The sequence below is a fragment of the Mus caroli genome, chromosome 8 (assembly GCF_900094665.2).
Source record: "Mus caroli chromosome 8, CAROLI_EIJ_v1.1, whole genome shotgun sequence".
Lineage (NCBI taxonomy): Eukaryota > Metazoa > Chordata > Mammalia > Rodentia > Muridae > Mus > Mus caroli.
This window is the reverse complement of record NC_034577.1, coordinates 82499757-82523278: the sequence shown is the minus strand read 5'-3', so window position 1 is coordinate 82523278 and position 23522 is coordinate 82499757. Positions and strand designations below refer to the sequence as shown.

Below are 23522 nucleotides of genomic sequence, written 5' to 3'. Positions count from 1 at the left end.
AACCTTTATGCATTATCACAGTGCTGTCAGATGTGGCCAACTCTGATGGAGATCTTGATGGCAGCAGCAACAGGTTTTATAAGTTACAGGTGTGGAACCAGATATGGAGAAGACTCAAACTTTACTCAGGAGAAGTGGTTCTCAACCTGGGGGTTGTAACCCCTAGAGGGGTTGCATATTAGAGATCTTGCATATTAGGTATTTACAAGTCATAACAGTCACAAAATGACAATTATGAAGTAATAACAAAATAACTTTATGGTTGGGGTCACAGTATGAGGGAGGAACTGTTGGGAAGGCTGGGAACCACTACTCTAGAGCTTTGGCTTTGGATTGTCAGAGGCTGTTCACTACTATTAGGAAACTAATGATTGCTGTCCTGTTAATGTTAAGACTGAGATAACTGGAGATGTTAACTAGGCATTTTATAGGACTCTAAAATTTTGGAAAGAATTTAGAGTTGATATGGCTTTGGGAGTTTCTGTCAGCATGTAAGTAAGGTTATGCTTATGAATGAAAGAGGATGAGAAGAAGAGAGGCTGAGGACACTGGACAGCTATAGCACTGAGGTTAAGAGGCTAACAACCCTAAGTGCAAGTGAGACGCAAACCTTAGCTGTTAAGACTGAGAGGTTGAGAAGCACTGTGCCTTTGGATTGCTTTGAGATGATCGCATATTGTCTTCACTGTCCACCGAGCTACACAGCAGCTTTAGAAGAATATTATTACTATGCACAGTACAAACTCATGTCATTTCAAGGCTTTGCAAACAGGATTTCTATTATAGCCAGGGCTCTTGGGTCTGATTAATAATAGTTTTGCTCTGCTCTTTCACTGTGATCTACATAAATTTTGTTATGACCCATTTCACTCAAGTACAAAGTTAATTTAATAAACTCTATTTTTCAAGGTTGCTATTATAAAGATTAAGTAAAAGAATATATAAAATTATTTAAAAGAAATTGTTTATGTATATTCTTTCTATATGGTACTCTTTCCTGAGTTAAAAAAAATAGCAAGGTTTGCTACTACTGTAATTCTTAAGCTATGGAATAATTTGAAAACATAGAAGGAAATATCCAGCTAACAGATTAAATTACATTTGTAAGACTTAACTTTGAAAGTTGTATCTGTATATATTTTCTTCATTTTCAGTCATGCTGAAATTAAAATTTTCTAGCTAAGATGTTAGAAATCTTAACATTACTCATAAAATATAATATTTAATATATAACATTCAGTTTAATTATGTATCAAGAATCTCTTGGCTTCGGACTATCATTTATACTAAACTATAGTATTACATTAAAGTTACAGCTTAGATAAAAAAAAAAAACTCTTAAGATCTCAAAATTTTAGTTGAGTTTTCTATAAAAAAGTGAATTCAGATGCTCGGCATGGGAGCACAGGACTGTAATCCCAGTACGTGGTGGACGCTAAAGTGGGAAGATTCCCAGGAGTTTAAGGACAGCCTGGGCTACACAGCAAGACCTCTAGCTTAAAAAAAAAAAAAAAACAGTTACATAATTATGTTTATGACACCATAGGGCTTTACATTTCTGCAAATGTTTGATAGGGAGCAATATAAAGGAAATCACACTAGAATTCAAGACGCCATAATGATCATAAAGGTGCAAAGGTGGTAGTTTTCTCTACGGTGGGGACTGGATGGTGGTGCATATGCTCAATTTCATACACAGGCAATGTTGTCAGCTTTGGGAACAGAAGGGAAAGTGATGTCACACAAACAGACATGGCTGCACACTCATCCTCAGCAGGAACTATAACAGAAGAATCAGTTACAGTGGAAACAAGAACACAAGTCCATGCCCGCTATCTTCTTGCTTAGAGTTCTGCTATCATCACAAGGCCATATTGCTCTGTTTTTGTTTTTGCTTTTTCTTAAGGACAAAGCAATAAATGAAAGAAAGGATATTTAGGAGCTCCTGAGGTGGCCAGCCAGACAATAACCTGCTGCAATTTAACAGGATAACGCTGCCTGGATCGTGTTTACTGATTTTGCTTTTATTTCTGAAAAAAGTCTTTTTTTTTTTATCAGAAAAATCATATTAACATTCAAGACTACGACTTGGAGTTTTATGTTTTTCCAGTTTGTTCTGTCTGTGTCTATGTCTCTCTCTGTCTCTGTATCTCTTATAGAATCATGAGGTAATCATGCTACGCAGAGGCTTTACTGTGGATCTGTCCCTGCCAGCCCACAAACCAAAGAGAAAAACAAACAACGCTAAAATCAAGACACTGACCATGAAAGAAAGCCTGAGGTTCACTTCAGTATGCATTTACTGTCTTCCTAGTCACTGAGGAGTCAGTGTTGAAAGAGGATAGTGCAGGGACAAGAAGGAGCAAAGACAGTTATATCAAGAAATAATGGATATCTAAGAGAAGTGAAAAAATAAAAATAGGCCAGGCAGTGGTGGCGCACACCTTCAATCCCAGCACTTGGGAGGCAGAGGCATGTGGATTTCTAAGTTCGAGGCCAGCCTGGTCTACAGAGTGAGTTCCAGGACAGCCAGGGCCACACAGAGAAACCCTGTCTCAAAATAAATAAATTAATTTAAATAAATAAATAAATAAATAAATTTAGTTAGGAACCATAGACTATACTAAACTTATGCATTTTTATAATCAATATTCTGTGCTATAGTAAACTAGAAATGTTAAACTGGCTCTAGTTGCTGCTTTCAGCTACTAAATCTTAGCACAATATAAAAATACAAATCAGCCTCAAGTATGTAATTAAAATCTGAATAAAAAATTGCAAATTGTTGACATGTAACACAGTTGCATTCAGCCACATTCTTTTAAAAACGGGAACAAAATCAGTAATAGCGCACCTGAGAGTCCCTGAAGTACATCTCATATTGCTGTATCATCTGTCTGCTAATCAGGCTCCCATGATAAACGACAACGTTAATATCCGTCCATGTTCGGAATTCTCTTTCCCAGTTTGCAATGGTAGAAAGCGGTGCAATAATCAGGAAAGGACCTCTTATACCCGTCAGCAGGATTTCGTAGAGGAATGTAATCGACTGAATGGTTTTGCCAAGACCCATTTCATCTGCTAAAATGCAGTTTCGTCTGAAATACATAAACATATTATCCATACACACATTGGGCTTTTCAGAATACTACTGTTTTAAAAGATAAATATCCATAAATAGGCAAAGATCCAATGAAAAAACTTGCATTTATAAAAACATAAAAAGTTGAAATGCAGAGTAAGCTCAAATTATAACTTTAGTATAATCCAGTAAAGGAACACTAAAGATTTTTATAGCTTCAAATGAAGATACTGCCTTGTAAGTGTCTGATTTTAAGAGTGAAAAGGCAAGAATAAGGAATGTTGAGTATTCAGAAAGCATTTATTAAATCCCTTCCATTATCTCAGGACAGTGTGAGAAGATGGGATACAAAAGAAACAGAGCATGGTCTCTGCCGTCCAGGGGTGTGTGTCTACTAGAGACGCAGACATGCAAAGACATAAATAAGTAGTCCTGCAACATGTGCCACTGGAGAAGAATGGGTTCCCAGCATTCACCTGTGGCTTTGTTGTAGAAGAACAAACAGGAACCCAAATTACCAGATAACTAGGTCTTTGCTTGATACATTCTGATCCAGTGTGCATGAGATCTAAGGAATTACATTTTTAAAAAATAAATTCCACAGATGATTTTGTTATGTGGCCAGTGAAGAATAAACAGTAAATGTTCTTATGGAAAACCAGAGGAATATAATAATAAATAATAAACTCGGGGGCTGGAGAGATGGCTCAGTGGTTAAGAGCACTGACTGCTCTTCTGAAAGTCCTGAGTCCAAATCTCAGCAACCACATGGTGGCTCACAATTGTTTGTAATGAGATCTGATGACCTCTTCTGCGATGTCTGAAGATAGCTACAGTGTACTTACATGTAATAAATAAATCTAAGTAATAATAATAATAATAATAATAATAAACTGGCTAGAACAAAGGAGAAGCTTCAGGTCAATATATACTTTTCATATTCATTCATCCATATATATATATGAATATGATTGAACAAACTAGGGGACCAAAAGTTGCCTAAGGAAAGAAGGGAAGAGATCAGGGAGGTAACTCAGAGATTCGACATCATCCTGTTACACAAAGGCACTAAAAATCATATAAAAATACGATGAGACTAGTGTGGCGTTGTAAGTTTTACTTCAGTGCTATGATAGGTAGAAAGCAAAGAATGAGCGAGTAGAGATTGGGGCACTCACTGGAAAGCTGGTATAGTAATACGGGGAGGAAGGTTGGGCACAGGCACTAAAGAGGCTATTAAGACGGCAGAGCATGCCAGAGTTATGATGACCTGCCCTGGTCACCAATTCCATGTATGGGGTAACAGCCAGACTTTAATTTGGCTGAGTAAATGAATTGTGTTATTAACCATATGGGAAATACTGGAAAGAAAAAGTTTGATATGTTGAACATAGAAAGTAAGGTTAGTTTCAAATCTATGATGCATCTAAAGAAACTTTTGAATCACATACTCAGGGAGCTAAAGACAGAAATAAATATGGAACCATAATTCAAGGCCTTAAGAATAAAGTTATGGAGTCATAAAAATATTGGTTAGTTTAAAATGGAGAGTGAGCAGGTTGCTGAGATGGCTAAGGAAAAAAATACAGAATCTAACAAATGAATTAAAGATAAAATCTAGGGCAAGAGGAAAAAAGAAAGAGCTAAAATACAGAAGAGTAGCAACCAGAGAGTGGTTGGAAGTCCTAATCACAGAGATGCTATAAAGATTGGAGAGAGTCCCGCTGTAGAAGGGGTTGGGAATAGAAATGGAAAGAGATTTTAAAGGAAGAAATAGCAATCTGTATATGTTCAATGCAAGAGAGATGAATTGAATGCAAAGACTATTCCATTAAGGCTAAGAATATTCCATTAACTGGGAAATGAGAACTTCAGAAAAGCTATGGAAACAAAGTCCAAAGCTGGATAGAGAGAAGCATGCCTGTAATCCTGATGAGACCAACACGAAGGGACTACCATGAGTTTGAGGCTAGTCTGACCTACACAGTGAGTTCTATACCAGGATAGGCTCAAGAGTGAACATACAACAGAAATCTTGACTGTAACAGATTGAAAAGAAACAGGGATCAGGGAGCTCAAGCTTTGCAGAGAAGTTACAAAAGGGGCTGGAGAAGGTCAGAGGGGAAAGCAGTCAAAAGACGTACATTTTCCTATTTCACTTTTATAAATAAATACCCAAATTGTTCATAGATTTAGAGCAAGGAGTCCTCCAGCATGGCCTGAAGGTATAAAAGAGGAGAGCTGACTCGAGACTGGGCACAGACATGTAGAGCTGAGGCAGCATGGTTTGATGGTGGCTGTGACATGAGGTTAGTGCTATGAATCTGGAGAAGTGCTGGAGGACCCGGCATGAAGGTGGGCACGCATTTGAGAATGGAAGCCTACTGTCTCTGGTTTCTTTATGAAGCAGTCCTACAGAGACCTGGACAGAGTTATGGAAAGGTGAGAGGAAAATGCAGAAAATGTAACCAGGTAATACAAAAAGTGCCAAGGGCACTAAAGAGAGAGGACAGTTTCCAAAGTGTATTATTCTACCAGGGTGATTCCCTTGAAGGAGATAATGATTCATATTTATCAAGCACAAGTCAGAGACACACGGCAGGCCATTCTCACTCCTCCTAATTAAGCCTCATAACTCAGCATAACAACTCAGAAGAGTGACTTGAGAATTAAAACAGCAAAAAGATGATTTTCAAAAGAGGTATCACTAAATTCTTGCTGTCATGTCTAGTAGTAGCATTTCATTTGATATTTGTACATACAATTGTACTTACATTCATTCTCATTTATGGTACCACCTTTTAACTCCTGTGAAATTATCTTTTTACCTCAGTAAATTACTTGAGATATGTTGTATAAAGCATTTTGGACAACTTAAAAAATGAACAATAGCCAAGTGAAATTAATGTTATGTTCCCATAATTTTATGTTCAATTAATTATCTGCTTGTAGTCTATGTCATTTGAAATTTACCTTAAATATTAATGCTCTACCTAATTTCAAAGGTGTTAACATACTGACCAACAGATATAATTCTTGACATAAATTGCCTGTTGAAAAGCTAAAACACAGTGAGTATTTGGGGACTATAAGAAAGTTATTTCAAAATTAACTATTAATAACAAACATGTGAGTGATAGATACTTATAGGAAGCGAAGGTAAAACTGGCATCCAAAATTATAATTCACATTATTTTCCTGAGGTATTATCATTTTAAATAATAAAGACTTCCTGGCACTAACAGTAGAACAATATAAGTACCAATTTTTAATTATCATATTTTAGGATATACAAAAATTGGCTATAGTAAAATCTTTTCTTACAATATACTACATACCTATTATACCAATTGAACAAGAGCCAGTTGAGTCCTTCTAGTTGATATTCCCTGAGTTGATTGCCATTTTTATATTCCCTGGATTGCTCTATTTTCTTCCAAATGTTAGAGGGAGGACGGTCCTTTGTGAACAAAAAATAAAGTGAATGATGCCCTTCAGATGTGGATCTTCCATACAACTACTCATGGCGAGCAACCTCGCCTCTAAAAGAACCTAGAAGCCGCAGCACACAGTATGTGATGAAATTTTACCTAATATTTAAAACTCAAGTTAATTCTGCTTAAACTCGTCCAGAGAATGTAACAGTAAGGTTCACATGCAACTCATTCTGTGAAGCCCTGACGCTAAATCAGGTGCTATGACAGAAAAACGAACCGCACGCCCATCTTCTTCATGAACAGGTATTTAAATGTTCTTAGCAGGATTTTCACTACATGGACAAAGTTTAAAAAGGGACACATTATAAGTAGGGTTTTTAAAAGGAATAGTCATGCAGGCTTAAAGTTTTAAATTAAACAGATTATGAAAACAAAAGGAAATAAAGCGAATTTTAGTAGGTATAGAAAAAGGCACCTGAAAAAAAAGCAAATGTTCTTTTGTAACAAAAAACTATTATCAACACTGCATTGCAGGCTCAAGGAAGTATCATCAAGCAAGGAAAAGAAAAATGTCATCCAGATGGGACTCACAGAATGTTGACTAGCTGGCCTACAGACAGTTCTGTGACTGCTTCCAAGGCCTAGGAAAGTCACTAAGGGCTCCCTCACAAGGCTGCATTGCCAACCTGTGCACATAGTACCTCAACTACCACATGTGTGAGCAGAGTGAGGAAGAATGCAGACTGCAGGAGAATAATGTGGACGGCTCCTGAGAAGGATTCTACTTTCATAATACAGGCAATGTAAGCATTAGTCCAGCCTTAGCTCCACTATTTATAATACAGAAATTGCACAGTTAATTTATGTAATCCATAAAATAAAAGCATTTTAAGTTCCTAAGAAGAAATAAAGATTAGTATGGAAACAGATGAATTGTATTCTTATGAGTAATAACTTGCTTAGAAAAAACATAGGCTTGGTTTGAATTTTTCATATAATGGTGATTTAGGAATGTTAGAGAAGTTGAGAGTAAAATTTACATGAATGATCTGAAAGAGACAACAGGAGACAAACTCAGACAGGGACAACTGGGAGGTTCGTTTCATTTTGTTTGTTTTCCAAGACAGAGTTTCTCTGTGTGGCCGTGTCTGTTTGGGAAGTCATTCTGTAGGCCAGGCTGTCCCTGAATTCAGAGATCTACTTGCCTCTGCTTCCCAAATGCTGAGACTAAAGGTGCCACACCACCCAGTCAGGGTGAATTGTTAACTGGAACATCTCAGTGAGAGTGGGATTTATAAAGAGCTACTTAATGAAATCTTAAGTATACAATTACTCAGATAAATTAATTTCTTTTTTTGCATAACCATAAAATTTTCTCTTTATTTAGAAATAGTAAGGTGTAAACACACAATTCAAAGCCAAGCAGAGACTTTACACAGGCATCAGGTAACCAGAGGTAAAACCACTAAGCACAGCAGACATCTGTTTAAACAAGTGTGATGCTCACATCCATGTTGTATCAAAATACAACTGTGAAAGGAAGCCTTGGAAAAGACCGTTCATGGGACACTGGGGTGTGACTTTATATTAGTACCTTACAGAGACAGTGAGAACACCAGTACTCACCCTAGCGTCAGCCAAATGTATACCTGGTCTGAAAATGTCACTACGGCATCACTACCTCTGATGCTGCCCAACCTGAGCATGATCAATTAATTTCTAATCTCTCAAAAACTATGCAAGGACTTAATATTTAGTGAAGCATTATATATAATAGAAAAAAACCAGGACTATGTGTCAATAGAGAAAAGCTAAATTAGTTACATGGGATATTATTTAGCAATTTAAAAGAGTACTGTATCAGTTGTACACCAAGGACTATATTAACTTAAATTCATGGCCGTGGATCTAAGAAATATATGTGCATGCTTAGATACAAAAAGCCTTGGTTGTGAATCCATATATGCCACAAACACAAAGACAAAGATAACCTTAAACCTGCTAAAATCCAAAGTACTAAGTAAGACCTTAAGAGTTGTCTACGAAGGGCTCTCACCAAGTGTCTTGTGTCAGGCCGTGAAGCTTGAAGTTGTTCAAACTCTTCAATTTTTGCAAGATCTACATCTTCTTTTAATTCCCAAGTGCTATCTTCATATGGCAGTGAGCACCACTTTACCAAGTAGTAAATAACAGACTAAAAAAGAAATTGTTTTTCATTTTGCCACTTGGAAAGAAGTAAATAGTTCAATTAGAAAATGCTTATAAAATAGCTTGAAACTAAAAACAAGTGAACCATTTTTAAAAAGCTCTTATGTGTATGTTTGGGTGCCTGCATGTGCATATGGGTACCACGTGCATGCCAGCAGGTGCCTCCAGGTGTCAGAAGAGGTACCGGATGCCTTGTCACTGGAGGCAGGCAGCACTGAGGCACCACATGTGCTGGGAACTGACCCAGCCTTCTAAAATGAGGCTTAGGCCTTAGAGTTTGTTTTGTTTTGTTTGTTCGTTAGCTAGTTTGTTTGTTTAACAAGTGAACTAGGTTTGAATATTTAGACATTTTTAAGGTGTTTCTTAGAAAAAAATTATATTTGCTCCCTATAACTTGAGCTACAGATGCTATTGGCGCTGTGTGGGTTCTGGGAACAGAACCAGGGTCCACTGCAAGAGCAATCAGTGCTCTTACCTACCAGTTTTATTTCCAGGCCTTAGAACCATTTCTCCCGATTTTTATTTATTTTAATGTATATTTTGGCTACAGGGATGTCTGTGTACCATGTGTGTGCCTGGTGCCCTTGGCAGCCAGAAGAAAGTGTTAGATCCCCTGAACCTGGAGTTACAGACAGTGGGAGCCACAACTGCCACGTGGGTGCTGGGAATTGAACTCCATCCCCTTAGAGACTAATTTTACTAAGTAATTACCTCACCAGTATCCTTATCTTCACAAAAAGAAACTTCCAATATTCTGTCTACTTCAACGTAGTCAGGGTTAAAGGGTTCTTCTTCCATCTAAAATTAAAAAGCAAATTTCATGGTATCTTATCTGACAAAAAATGGAAAGACATAAATAAAAACAAATACATCCGTTAACTGCAATTACATTTACAATATACAAATTCTTCCAATTTTATTTCCAAAAGCTATAAAGGATATTATGAACCACCATGTTGTAAGTAATACAAGCTAACTAATAGGACTTAAAATACTGTATTCCTGATAGGTAACCTACTCTAGCAGATTTGTTTAAAGCTCTAAATGCAACCTATGCATCTTGCCTTTGCAACTCTGGATGGTAGTTAGACATGGAGACTCCTGACTCCACATGCTGTCCCCCATGGCCGCTGTCATCCTGATCATACTTGTCACCTTCATGCATGGTCTGGTCTTCCTATGCACTTGTCTGGCTGAGCACCAGCTAACTACGTAGGTACTTCACATTCAGATGCACTTGCTTTCTCTGCCACCTCTGAGTTTCCTACCTTCTCTAACTGGATAAATGGAAACACCTCACTCTCTCTGCTCCACACCAAGTTACCAAAACAGAAGTGATGTGAGATTTCTTTTCCTTCCTTAACCTTGTGATACCTAATAAATCAGCAATTTGGAGCCAAGCATAGTGGTGCATGCCTTTTATCCTGTTCCTTTCGGGATGGGGTAAGGTAGATGGATCTCTCAGTTCAAGGCCAGCTTGGTCCAGTTAGAGAGTTCCAGGACAGCCAGGACTACACAGAGAAACCTGTCTCAAAACAAACAAAATAGGGGACTAGAGAGATGGCTCAATGGTTAAGGGCACTGTCTGCTCTTCCAGAGGTCGTGAGTTCAATTCCCAGCACCCATATGGCTGCTCACAACTGTCGGTAACTCCAGTTCTAGGGGATCTAACACCCTCACACAGACTTACATACAGGCAAAATACCAATGCTCATAAAATAAATAAATAAAGATTAAAAGTCAATCAATCAACAAATTAGCAATTTATACAATCTGTGTGAGACTGCATCTGTGTCTGTGTAGACATGTACATGTGCAATATACAAAACTGTTTTTTTACTATAGTGCCCAAACCGAGTTTAAACTCATGATTGTCTTAAAATAACAGATATTACTGTTATGTGCCAGTGTGTTGGGTTTGATATAAACTCAGTGTATGTGCGTGTGGTGCCGAGACATGCAGTGCACACACTCTACCACTGAACTGTATGCATTGCCCTCACTCTTGCCTTCTGCTTTTATTTTATTTATTTTTGGAGACTGGGTTTCCCTGTGTAGCCCTGGTTGTCCTGGAACTTTCTCTGTGGACCAGGCTGGCCTCAAACTCAGAGATCCCCCTGCCTCTGCCTCCTGAGTGCTGGTACTAAAGGCGTGTGCCACCATCACATGGGTATAGTCTCTCCTTAAAAGCTAATTTAAATTGGGACCAGTCTCACTTACATAAATCCTTTAAAGACTTATGGATTGTCCTTTGTATGCCTGAGTCTTTTGCCTGCATATACTTATATTTATATGCACTATGTGCACGCCTGGTGTCTGCAGGTACAGAGGAGGGGTCGGATCCCAAAAACTTGAGCTAAGGATAGTTGTGAAATCATGTGGGTTCCAGGACCAAACCTGGCTCTTCTACAAGAACAAGTGCTCTTAAAAGATGAGCCATCTCTCCAGCCCCTGAGGTGGACATCAATGCCACAATCCCTTCTACGGAGTCCCTGAACTACTGCCTCCATTTCTTAAAATAGTGTTTTTTATTGTACCCAATGTACTTAATCTTTCTCCAGGACAAATTTCACAGATTGCCCCCTTGCTTGAACTACTTCTCTTACTCTCCCGATTTGTGGGTGAAGTCCATATTTGCTTTCGAGGAAGAATAGAAGTGTCCCTTTCCGAGAAGCATCATTTCCCGAAGCGTCACACAACCCTAACCCAGATTGCATGCTCCAGAGGGCAACGCAGTATTTCCAGAGACCGTGCAACACCCCGTATCCTGTCACAGCTTCATAATTTTACCCTCAGCTTCTCTCTGCTGACTAGACTGCTCCTTTTTTCACCTGCTTGAACAATTCCTACACATCTTTGAAAGCCTGTTCTCCACAGCCAGCTTAGCTTTAGTTGCCTATCAGTGGTATGCTGTATGCTATGTCTTAATTTAATACCACACCACTCTTGATATTGGATTTACCTGATAATAATGTGCATAACCCAACATTGGCATTCTCAGAATGAAATGAAAAGAAGAGGTGGTAACTATTTCTTGATGATGAATGGATCCATTTGACATGATTCATGATGTTTACATGTAACTAAAAATCAAATTGTGGACACAAAGTCCGTGCGATCTTTGTCAAATGCAGTTCAATGATAAAAAGAAATTTCAGTACTTAAAAGAAAAAAAAATCACATAGGTCTTACTTATGATATACCTGAGTCAGGTGAGAAAAAATATCTTTGTAAAAACTGCAGTGATATTCAAATACTCATAAGACAGGCAGTCAGTGGAATTTCCAACCCGAACAAGTCAGAGACTCTGCAGGAACAGGAAGAACTCCCAGCACCTGAAGTGTTACATGTCTTCACAGTAACCAATTGTTACATAATTTTAATAAGAGTGATATACCGAGGTACGGTGGCTAACATGAACTCTGGAACCCTCAAGGGTGAAGTCAAGACATGTGAGAGGCCTGCCTGGTCTACAAAGCAAGCGCCAAGTCAGCCAAGACTACACAGGACAGATGTGACAGGCACCAACTTTCACCACTAATCAAGCCACCTTCTGGCCAGATATAACATGGAGCAAGAAGTTCCATACACAGTGAATATGATCCACGAAGAAGGGAGTGCAGTCATTGCCCTGGCTTTTACAAATCAAGAATAACCGAGTGTGGTGGCACACCTTTGATCCCAGCACTCAGGAGGCAGAGGCAGGCACAACCTGGTCTACAAAGTGAGTTCCAAGACAGCCAGGGGTACATAGAGAAACTCTGTCTTGAAAAAAACAAAACAAAAAAACAAAACAAAAAAAACAAAAAAAGAAAAGAAAAAATAAAAGAAAAATATGGAAAAGAGTCCAAGGTGGAAAAACAGGCCCAAATTAAAGGAACCATAACAACTAAAAGTAACACACAACGCTGTGCTCTCGTACATTTCTGATATAAAAACTCTGGTGTGAGTTCTGAGAAACAAATAAGGCCTATTGATAAAATAATAATTGTACTATGGTTATGTAAGAGACCAAGTACTATAAATATATGTTAGAAAAAATTACATGTATGATATTTAAAAAGTTGGGACAATGGCTAGAATTAAAGTAAATAGGGTAAATATGAAAAAAATCTAGTTAAAATGTGAAAATTTATTGTGATATTTTAATAACTATCTTGCTCAAGTAAAAGTTTAAACTGAAACAAAATTAACAAAGAAAAAAAAGTCACAAAACTACAAGGTAGTGGTATGCAAACGGGCAGGGTGACCACACCGGTCAAGGCTATCCTGATCCACTCATAATCCAGTGAGTTATGAGTGAGCTCCAGGCTAGCTGGGGCAACATAGTGAAGCCTGACCAAAAATAAGTACATCAAAGATACGGGAAAAAATTAGAAAAGGACATGAGGCTGTTCAGTGAGGCCTAGACATGAACAAACCCTTTTCAATGCTATACACTTACACCAAAGTTCATGACAAATGCGGGATATGTTTCATATTATAAAAATTATGTCTCCCACTTATTTGCTACTTCCATTACCTGGAGAACACTGAAAAATACCTTGTGATATCAACAGACAGATCCACATTCAACTATAATCAACAAAACACATGCTACTTCAAAATCATGAGCATTAACTGCCACTGAATTACCAGTACTTTTGTATTATCTTTTAAAAGACAGGCATTCAGTAGACAGTCATGGCTACCCTGGAACTGTTATGGAGACCAGGCTGGCCACAGCTCACAGAGATCTGTCACTGCTTCCTAAGATTAAACACATGCACCACTATGCAACCTATTAGAACGCTTATTTCTGGAGTTGTCAAGGTAATTAGGAGAGAGAAAATTACTATCTGATTTTATAAATTATAGGTACTTATCCCTTTTCTGTTTTGAGCTCTTCAGGAGTTATTATTATGTTTATATACAACAATAGTTTTTTTCAGTTGCTATGCCAGATGTATACATCGATGAATTCACTTTAAGGCTTTGAATTGACCTTAGTTAAATAAGTAGAGTGACCCCTTGATAACACGTATTATTAACTATTAATATTAGTAATGGGAAAAAGTAGTGTTTTGCTCTGTCGTTCTGAGACCAGAACTCAGGGATTTGTGTATGCTATGCAAATATTCTACCACGGAACCACATTCCTAGCACCATCCTTAAAATCTCAATTAATAATACCAAATGTGGTGAAGTTTTTTTCCTTACATCTGCCAAAAAGTGTGCCCTCTGTGCTTGTCTCAGCTTGAATCGCTTGATTTTCTGCTGGATCCTTTTATCTTTCAAAAGCTGCTGTTCCGTGGCCCACTCACAGTGGAGATAAGAGCTAGAAGTTATAGAAAAACAATACATTAGAACGATACAGAAAACTATGTTTCTCCAAATGTATTTTGCATTAAATTATCCAATACAAAAATATTAGCTTTCATTTTACATATGGGTAAGCACTTCAGTCAACTTCAATAGATTTCATAGACTCCTAAAACAACCATCTTGATCCCAGAATGCTAAAGAAATTGTAGCTGAGGAGTCATGGTTTGTCTCCATGGTTTGATAAGCGGTCCGGAAGCTATTTCTACAACATGACTTATTTTTTATTATATTGATTTTTGTCACAATCAAAGTTATGTGCATTAAAACCCACACAATTTTCTTTGAAAGAGTTAATCAATGTATGAAGAAAAGCTGGAACCTATACAAAAGGAATACATTTCCTCACAACTGGTCACTCCACTGATTTAACCAAGGTAAAAATGAAAAACCTTAAAGTGAAGTCATCAATGAATACATCTGACACAGCAACCGAAAGATCAATTGTTGTGTATAAACATAATAACACCTAAAGAGCTCAAAACAGAAAGGGGATAAGTACCTATCATCTATAAAATCATATTTTATAATATTCTTGCATGTTCATATAATTTCAAATATTCAATCTTAACATGAGAGGTTTTCTTTCTTTCCTTCCTTTCTTCTTTTTATTTTTTTTGTTTCTAGAAGCAGGGTTTTTCTGTGTAGCCCTGTCTGTTCCGGAACCAGCTCTATAGATCAGGCTGGCCTCAAACTCAGTGATCTGCCTGAATCTACCTTCCAAGTGCTGGGACTAAAAGTGTGTGCCACCGTTGCCTGGTGATAAAAGTTTTCAAATACAACTTTTTTTTTTACTTTTTAATGATTGAGTTCTTACAATTATAAATAATACAAATTTTTATTAAAATGTAAATAAAATAAAAATGTATGGCTGGAGAGATGTCTCAGTGCTTAAGAGCACTGACTACTCTTCCGAAGGTCCTGAGTTTAAATCCCAGCAACCACATCGTGACTCACAACCATCTGTAATGAGATCTGATGCCCTTTTCTGGGGTGTCTGAAGACAGCAACAGTGTACTTACATATAATAAATAAATCTTTAAAAAAAAAAGAAAGTATATTAATTGTAACTCAATATACTTACAAGTTAAATAATTTATATTTAACTAAGCATCATAATGTTACACCATAATTTTTAATTTAAATACTTACTAATTTTTGTACTTTACAAAAAATTCTTCTATATCAAGCATAACTCCAGGTGATACCTAAAACATTAAAATGAACAACTGTGACTCAAGCAGGGCAGAAACTGCACCATGTAAGGTATAATGTACCATGACTTACTTCCTTTTTTACAGTCCTACAAGCTAGTATTTTGTCTACAATTGCAGCATCTTCTTCACTTGGATTTTCCTAGGAGAGAGAGGGAAAAATCTATGATGGAATATATTCTCAAAAAAGTTGTCATTTAACAAACAAGAATGCATTCACATTGAGCACTATGTGAAATGTCAGGAACGAGAAACAAGTCTTATTCTCACTGCCCTGACATCATCTGCATGGCCGCTACTAACCATGCTGCGCTCCTTCATTTCAAAACCTCCACTATGACCCCTTTTGTGGCCAACTGGAGCCTCGAGCTAATCAAGATATACATTTGCCTGAGGTTTCAAATCAAACTGACAGTGGCTAAATGTTTGGCTCACAGTGCATAAGAGAACAAGTAAAAGTAGAAATACAGACTCTGTGGTGCTAAGTTAGACAAGGGAGCCCAGGAAACAGGGATCTTGAGTTCCTGGTGGCTGACTTGGGCTTAGTCTTACCACAAACAGCTGCAGAGGCTGCTCTCCAGGCGGAGGAGCCGAGTTCCTCTTAACTCTCAGACTGCCTTTCACTTCTTCTTCAGATTGCTTTCCTTCTGCATCTTCTGCATATTTTTTCCTCTTAATTTGTCGATTTGATCTTCTTTTCTGTAATGAATCACAAGGATCTGATTTATATAAATTATTTTTAAAATATTTAGCAGGGATTTAAAGAATATTACCCTTTATGTTGGTGATGTCTTAGGAAAAAAACCTTTGAAAGTATATCCCATTCTGGTCTCTCATGGTTTTCTGAGTAAAGGCTGTAGCATGCTCGTGGCCATGAGGCCACAATCCTCCCAAAGCTTCACTTGGCCCAATTTCAAATATGAGAGCTGAGGGACACCTTTATTTATTTTTCTTTATAAATTAAGGCTAAAAAGATCTGCTTTTGTTTTGAACTAGTTCACAGCTTGGAAATGCAATCTTCTATTAGTAACACCTTTATTGCTGGATGAGTTTTCTTTAGAAACAATTATGAAAATGAAGGGTTAGTTTATTTAGCTATTGATTTACTCCCTAGGCAACACACATTTTAAACTATATACAGTTTCACACATTAGTCCCAAGCCTAAAAGTTACATCAAATGGTTACCTGTTAGGTAATTATTTGGGGAATAAATGCAGAGGAAATTAAATGTTCTCTAAAGTATGTAAAAATGTTTAAGATAGAAATAATATGAAATCTTTTAGAATAACTACATAAAATGATTCTGTTTAATTAAATCTAGATGAAGTAATAAAGTGGTTCACTGGTATTAATAGTTTCCTTAATGTTAAAAAAAAAAGGACAAAAACCATAAAACTAGAGCCTTTTAAAGGTATTATTTAGAGTAGCAGGTCTTTTTAATAGTCTAACTTTAAATCAGAACCAAATGTATGTGGCTTTATATACCTCCCTAATCACAATTTTTGATGTTTTCACAAAAAAAAAAAAAAAAAAAAAAAAAAGAAAGAAAAAAGAAAAGAAAAGAAAAAGAAAAGAAAAACCAAAGCTTAGGTTGGTTTCAGAATACATGAGCACTTAAAGGTATCTGCACTTCCATTCGGGGCAGAAAGATCTCTACTGAGTAATTGCAGTTACTTCTTGCTTTTCCTGTTCTATTTCCTGACATTCCCCAGAAGTGGTCTCAGAAAACAGCCCATATGTTCTACCTATGGTTCCTGCAGTATTACCTATGTGGGAGCTTTTTCATTATATTCACATCCATAACAAACACAGCTGTAACAGAACCAGCTGAAACTGTGTAGCAGTGAGGCACCAAGTTGTTACTGTACTAGGGCTGCAGTGGTTGTGCCTTTATGACTATGCTTTATTTGTTTTATGAGCTGAGCAATACTGCAGGAGAGAAAGGCAATATATGGAGGGCCAAAACCCATGTCTTTTTGTTAGGATGGGTCACCATCTGCTAATACTTGTTCTGTTGGTGGAGGAAGGGGTCTAGGTTTGATCTCTACAACTGAGCAACAACTTCCAGCCATTCTGTTGGACACAAATGCATTTACATTTTTGTTTCTTTGTTTGCTTGTCTGTTAGGAGTCAGAATTTCTCTGTGTAGCCCTAGCTGTCCTGGAACTCAGGCTGGGCTCAAAATCAAGAGCTCTGCCCACCTCCGCCTCTACCTCTGCCAAAATAACCATATATAATCATAATAAAAAAGACGATAAGAAGTCTACCTTTTGCACATACTAATTTGAAAAATACATGAAACATTTATTGTTCCCTAAAGGGCAAGTTCTGTGAATATATGTAGGTTAAATATATGTTTAGAATTCTATTACAACCATCATATAGATCTTAATGTTCTACATTGTTTAAATTTGTACTCAACTTGACATTTACTGTAATAAAACATATATGTATTACTTAAGTTTCATTATTCATGATTTCTAAATAACTATATTTGAGAGTCATGCAATATATTTTTTATAAGATTCTAAGATATATTTTCAGCTATCTTACAGCTTCCTTTCTGGTTACTTTGGCCTCTTATTGGTACCCTGAAATGCCCACTTATCTTTAGTAAAACGTAAATACGTGGTGTAAAAATTTCCTCAATACTCACAAAAATGCACAACTTCACAAGACAGAACGAGGGCTACTTATTATCAACTGTTCTTTCATCCTGGGAAGAGTTTATCAGCCTAATTAATTGACGTCAAAGTCTGTGGATAGAAGACTGCAGATAATCTCAACCTACATCACATACAGCAGCACATTAGGTAAGGCCAAAGCTGAGTCACTCCTGCAGTTACATTTTCTATCATACAATATCTCTAACCAGTTTTAAAAGTGTATACACTAATCTGACATCCACATAATTGGAAATGTGGTTTTTTTCTGGCTTTCTCCATGTGTTTTTAAACAGCAGCATGCTCTCTCTGCTGGTTTATTTCATTCAGGCTTATACCCTCCCCTACGAAAGGCTTCGGGAGACCATCTCACTGCACTATGAGTAAAAGAAGCACTGAGTTATGTTTTTAAGTGGCTAATACTTTGTTATGACAAAACTAGTTTTCTATAACTATTTTTAATCTGCTGCAGGGGTATTTATAAAAACATGTAGGCCTCCAAATATAATCTAACTACGAAAGCACTCTTTATCAAGATTAAAGGCATAAAATTAAACATCATATTCACAATTGTAAATTTCTCTGTCTCTAAAATCTAGTTTGGATTTAAGAGTCCATCTTGACAACCACGGCTGTCAGTGAAAGCTACGTGGACCTTTCTCTCATATCTAAAATGATAGTTAGATCACTGTAGTAGAGATTTATACTTATTAGAAATACTTTTTATTTTTGTTTTGTTAAAGCAACACAGTTATCAAAGAAACCTATCGCTATAGTGAAAAAAGGAAAATATGTTTACAAAGAACTATACTACTGTTGCACTGTTCGGTAAATTACAAAATGGAAAAATGGCCAGCATTTTTCTAGTGAAAATTAAAGTAAAAACTGTGATATTGAATAAGTTAAGTATAGGTTTACCTAAGTTATGGATAGCATATGAAGAAAAGGCCAGGCCATGTGATATTAGGAGCTTCGGTCACTGCCCTTACCTCAACTCTTGCAGCAGCCCAGGAGCCTTGAGCCACTACTCTCCCATTGGATAAGAAGCTGCATAAGGAAGAAGAAAGGCCATTCAGGGGCTTTCTGGCCCCATAATTCAACAATTGCCACCACCCCTACGGCCTACAGTAGTATTTTAAATATTAGAAAGCAGAGGGTGGCCTGAATTATTATGACCTTCACTATAGTAGATTATGTATATATATTTCCCCGTAAGATTATTTTGAGTATACATCTATTTTTAAAAGGCAAAATGTACAATATTTATGTCTGTTGGGATTTTTAGTATCATAGGTTATCTTTTTTCAACATAAGCAGACAAAAAATACTGACTCTAGGAATGAGTCAATTCATTTGTTCTGCAACTTCTATGGTTTTTAAAATTAATAATCTTGACCATCTGTTGCATTGAAAGCATTCTGTTAAGTCCAAGATAGCACTGGATACTGCTTCATGTTAAAAGCCATCCAGGACTTCGTGTTGTTATTTGACCTCTCAGAGTTTCAGTTCCACTACTGAAAAATGAGGGGTTTAAGGAGGGCAGGTAAAATTCCCACATCTAATATTATATGGTAATATTCTAGACTTTTGGAATAATGCTATCCTACCATATTTACTATATAATAAATTGTACTTTTATCACTCAAGTAGAGCGTAAGTATCCATGAGGCAACATTATGCTCCCTAAATAATTTCTAACAGTGTCTCGCCTCTCAGAAGAGAAGTGAGTACTCACTTGAGAGTGCTGCTCTTTGAACGTGTGCTGGGACCTCTGCTCGGCATCAGACAGCTCATCGGAAGACTCGTTCCTTCTCTTGTGTTTCTTACCCAAAGTAATGATGAGCTTGCTGTTTCAAGAGGAAAGAAATAAAGATTCAGAACTCTGCATTTTCTATTTGATGGGTTAAGATTGCCATGAGAAAACATAATTTTATAGTGTACATGTCTAGCCAAATACGTTAATTATCCTGAAATCCATATAGATGCTTTCAAAATATGAACTCTTCTAATAGATTGGTTGCAGCCTGCAGCACAGGGAGGAGTCAAGTCCTATTGCTTGCTTCTTAGGCTCTGAATGTACTTTTCATGGAAAAAAATTTAAGTCATACAATTATTTAACAGTACAAATAGTTTATTATTGTCCAGATTCAGAGACAGGGACTGTCCTTTATATCCTGCCCGCTACTGAGTCACTGCTCATGGTACTTGAGGACTCTACTCCCTAGCCCTCTAACTCTCCCACCCCAGTACTATCTTCTGTGCTGCAGACGACCTGACAACCAGTCATTGGTTAATACCTTAATTTTATGTCAAGGCTTATTGGACCTTTACCATATGTACCTAGAAATAAGAAATACTGTTTATATAATTCTTATAGTATGTGTCAGTATAACTTTCTGGTTTTACATTTACTATTATACACATATCAAACACACATCTCTAAACTAAAAGTCTGTTTGCTTCAGAGAAATCCAAGAATTCTGGATTTCATTATCTGTCTCAATGGTGCCATTATTAAAGTACTGTATTAATCATAAGTCATGTTACTAACTAGCAAAAATGGGATATCTCTATTTCCAAAACTAAAAACTCTTCCAGTGTTTTCATATGTAGTATCTCAAATAGATCTAAATCCTTAACAATTTGTTTTTTTAACCAATTTTGGAAGTTATGAGCATGAAAAAAAATCACAGATTCAGAGAATTATACCCTCAACATTGAGCAAATTGCCTGATCTCTCTTGCCCTTTTTTTGTACTGACTAGCATTGTATGTCAATGTGATACAAGCTAGAGTCATCAGAAAGCAAGGAGCCTTAGTTGAGGAAAGCCATTCATGAGATTTATCTATACAGCATTTCCTCTGTTAGTAGTCAGTGGGGGAGGGCACAGCACATGGTGGATGCTACCATCTGAGGATCTCATGGTCTTGGGTCCTAAAAGAAAGCAGGCTGAGGAAGCCACGAAGAGCAAGCCAGTAAGAAGCACCCTTTATGGCTTCTGTATCAGCTCCTGTCTCCAGGATCCTGCCCTGTTTGAGTGTCTGAAGATAGCTACAGTGTACTTACAAATAATAAGTAAATCTTAAAAAAAAAAAAAAAAAAGGAAGTACAGGAGAACACAGGTAAACAGCTAGAAGACATTAAAAAAGGAAACACAAAAATCCCTTAAAGAATTACAGGAAAACACAACCAAACAGGTTAAGGACTTGAACAAAATCATCTAGGATCTAAAAATGGAAGTAGAAACAAATAAAGAAATCACAAAGGGAGACAATCCTGGAGATAGAAAACCTTGGAAAGAGATCAGGAGTCACACATGTAAGCATTACCAACAAAATACAAGCGATACAAGAGAGACTTACAGGTGCAGAAGATACCATAGAAAACATTGACGCAACAGTCAAATAAAATGCAAAATGCAAAAAGCTCCTAACCACAAACATCCAGGAAATCCAGGACAAAATGAGCAAATCTAAGAATAATATTTATGGAAGAGAGTTAAGATTCCCAACTTAAAGGGCCAGTAGGTGAATATCTTCAACAAAATTATAGAAGAAAACTTCCCTAACCTAAAAAAAAAAAAAGAGAGATGCCCATAAACATACAAGCATACAGAACTCCAAATAGATAGGACCAGAAAAGAAACTCCTCCCATCACATAATAGTCAAAACACAAAATGCACAAAACAAAGAAAGAATATTAAAAGCAGTAAGGGAAAGAGGTCAAATAACATATAAAGGCAGGCCTATCAGAATTACACCAGACTTCTCACCAGAGACTATGAAAGCTAGAAGATCCTGGGCAGATGTCATACAAACCCTAAGAGAACACAAATGTCAGTCCAGGCTACTATACAACAAAACTCTCAATCACCATAGATGGAGAAACCAAGATATCCCATGACAAAGCCAAATTTACAGAATATCTTTCCAAAACTCCATCCCTACAAATAATAATAGATAGAAAATGCCAACACAAGAAGGGAAACTACACCCTAGAAAAAGCAAGAAAGTAATCTTCTTTCAACAAACCAAATAAAAGATAACCACACAAACATAAAAATAACATCAAAAACAACACGAAGCAGCAATCACTATTTCTTAATATCTCTTAATATAAATGGACTTAATTCCCCAATAAAAAAAGACAGAGACTAACAGACTGGATACATAAACAGGACCCAGCATTTTGCTGCATACAGGAAATGCACCTCAGTGTCAAAGACAGACACTACCTTAAGAATAAAGGTCTGGAAAAAAATTTTTCCAAGCAAATGGTCCCAAGAAACAAGCTGGAGTAGCCATTCTAATATTGAATAAAAGCAACTTTCAACGAAAAGTTATCAAAAATGATAAAGAAGGACACTTTATACTCATCAAAGGAAAAAAAACCTCTCAATTCTGAACATCTATGCTCCAAATGCAAGGGCACCCACATTCATAAAAGAAACATTACTAAAGCTCAAAGCACACATTGCACCTCATACAATAATAGTGGGAGACTTCAACACTCCACTCTCATCAATGGACAGATGGAAACACAAACTAAACAGAGACACATTGAAATTAACAGAAGTTATGGACCAAATGGATTTAACAGATATCTATAGAACATTTCATCCTAAAACAAAAGAATATACCTTCTCCTCAGCACCTCATGGTACCTTCTCCAAAACTGACCATATAATCATTCACAAGACAGGTCTCAACAGATACAAAAATATTGAAATAATCCCCCGCATCCTATCAGATCACCATGGGCTAAGGATGGTCTTCAACAGCATCAAAAACAACAGAAAGCCCATATACATATGGAAGCTGAACAATGCTCTATTCAATGATAACTTGATCAAGGAAGAAATAAGAAAGAAAGAAATTAGACTTTTTAGAATTTAATGAAATTGAAGGTACAACATACCCAAACTTACAAGACACAATTAAAGCAGTGCTAAGAGGAAAATTCATAGCTCTGAGTGCCTCCAAAAAGAAACTGGAGAGAGCATACACTAGCAGCTTAAGAGCACACCTGAAAGCTCTAGAACAAAAACAAGTAAATACACCCAGGAGGAGTAGACGGCAGGAAAAAAAAAATCAACCAAGTAGAAACAAAAAGAACTATACAAAGAATCAACAAAACCAGGAGCTGGTTCTTTGAGAAAATCAACAAGATAGATAAATCCTTAGCCAGACTAACCAGAGGGCATAGAAACAGTATCCCAATAAACAAAGTCAGAAATGAAAAGGGAGACATAACAACAGATCCTGAAGAAATCCAAAACACCATCAGATCCTTCTACAAAAGGCTATACTAAACAAAACTGGAGAATCTGAGTGAAATGCACAATTTTCTAGACAGATACCAAGTACCAAAGTTAAATCAGGATCAGATAAACCATCTAGACAGTCCCATAACACTTAAAGAAATAGAAGCGTGGGGCAGTGGTGGCGCACGCCTTTAATCCCAGCACTTGGGAGGCAAAGGCAGGCGGATTTCTGAGTTCGAGGCCAGCCTGGTCTACAGAGTGAGTTCCAGGACAGCCAGGGCTACACAGAGAA

The 23522-nt window shown here is 37.0% G+C and overlaps 1 protein-coding gene across 11 annotated transcripts in view; it reads right to left on the bottom strand.

Annotated features, from left to right (window-relative positions):
- The window catches only part of Chd9 (chromodomain helicase DNA binding protein 9), a 221387-nt gene that overhangs the window by 63505 nt on the left and 134360 nt on the right, over positions 1 to 23522 (bottom strand). For 10 of the 11 annotated variants that reach the window (XM_029480612.1, XM_029480617.1, XM_029480616.1 and 7 more), the window contains 9 exons: positions 19702 to 19813; positions 15855 to 16001; positions 15376 to 15444; positions 15241 to 15296; positions 13927 to 14044; positions 9439 to 9525; positions 8576 to 8713; positions 6421 to 6542; positions 2855 to 3098 (listed from right to left, as the gene is read on the bottom strand). In XM_029480612.1, the coding sequence (XP_029336472.1) occupies positions 2855 to 3098; positions 6421 to 6542; positions 8576 to 8713; positions 9439 to 9525; positions 13927 to 14044; positions 15241 to 15296; positions 15376 to 15444; positions 15855 to 16001; positions 19702 to 19813 (1093 nt within the window). Of the gene's footprint in view, positions 1 to 2854; positions 3099 to 6420; positions 6543 to 8575; positions 8714 to 9438; positions 9526 to 13926; positions 14045 to 15240; positions 15297 to 15375; positions 15445 to 15854; positions 16002 to 18955; positions 19014 to 19701; positions 19814 to 23522 lie in introns of those variants that run through there. The other variant, XM_029480622.1, reaches the window with a different exon arrangement.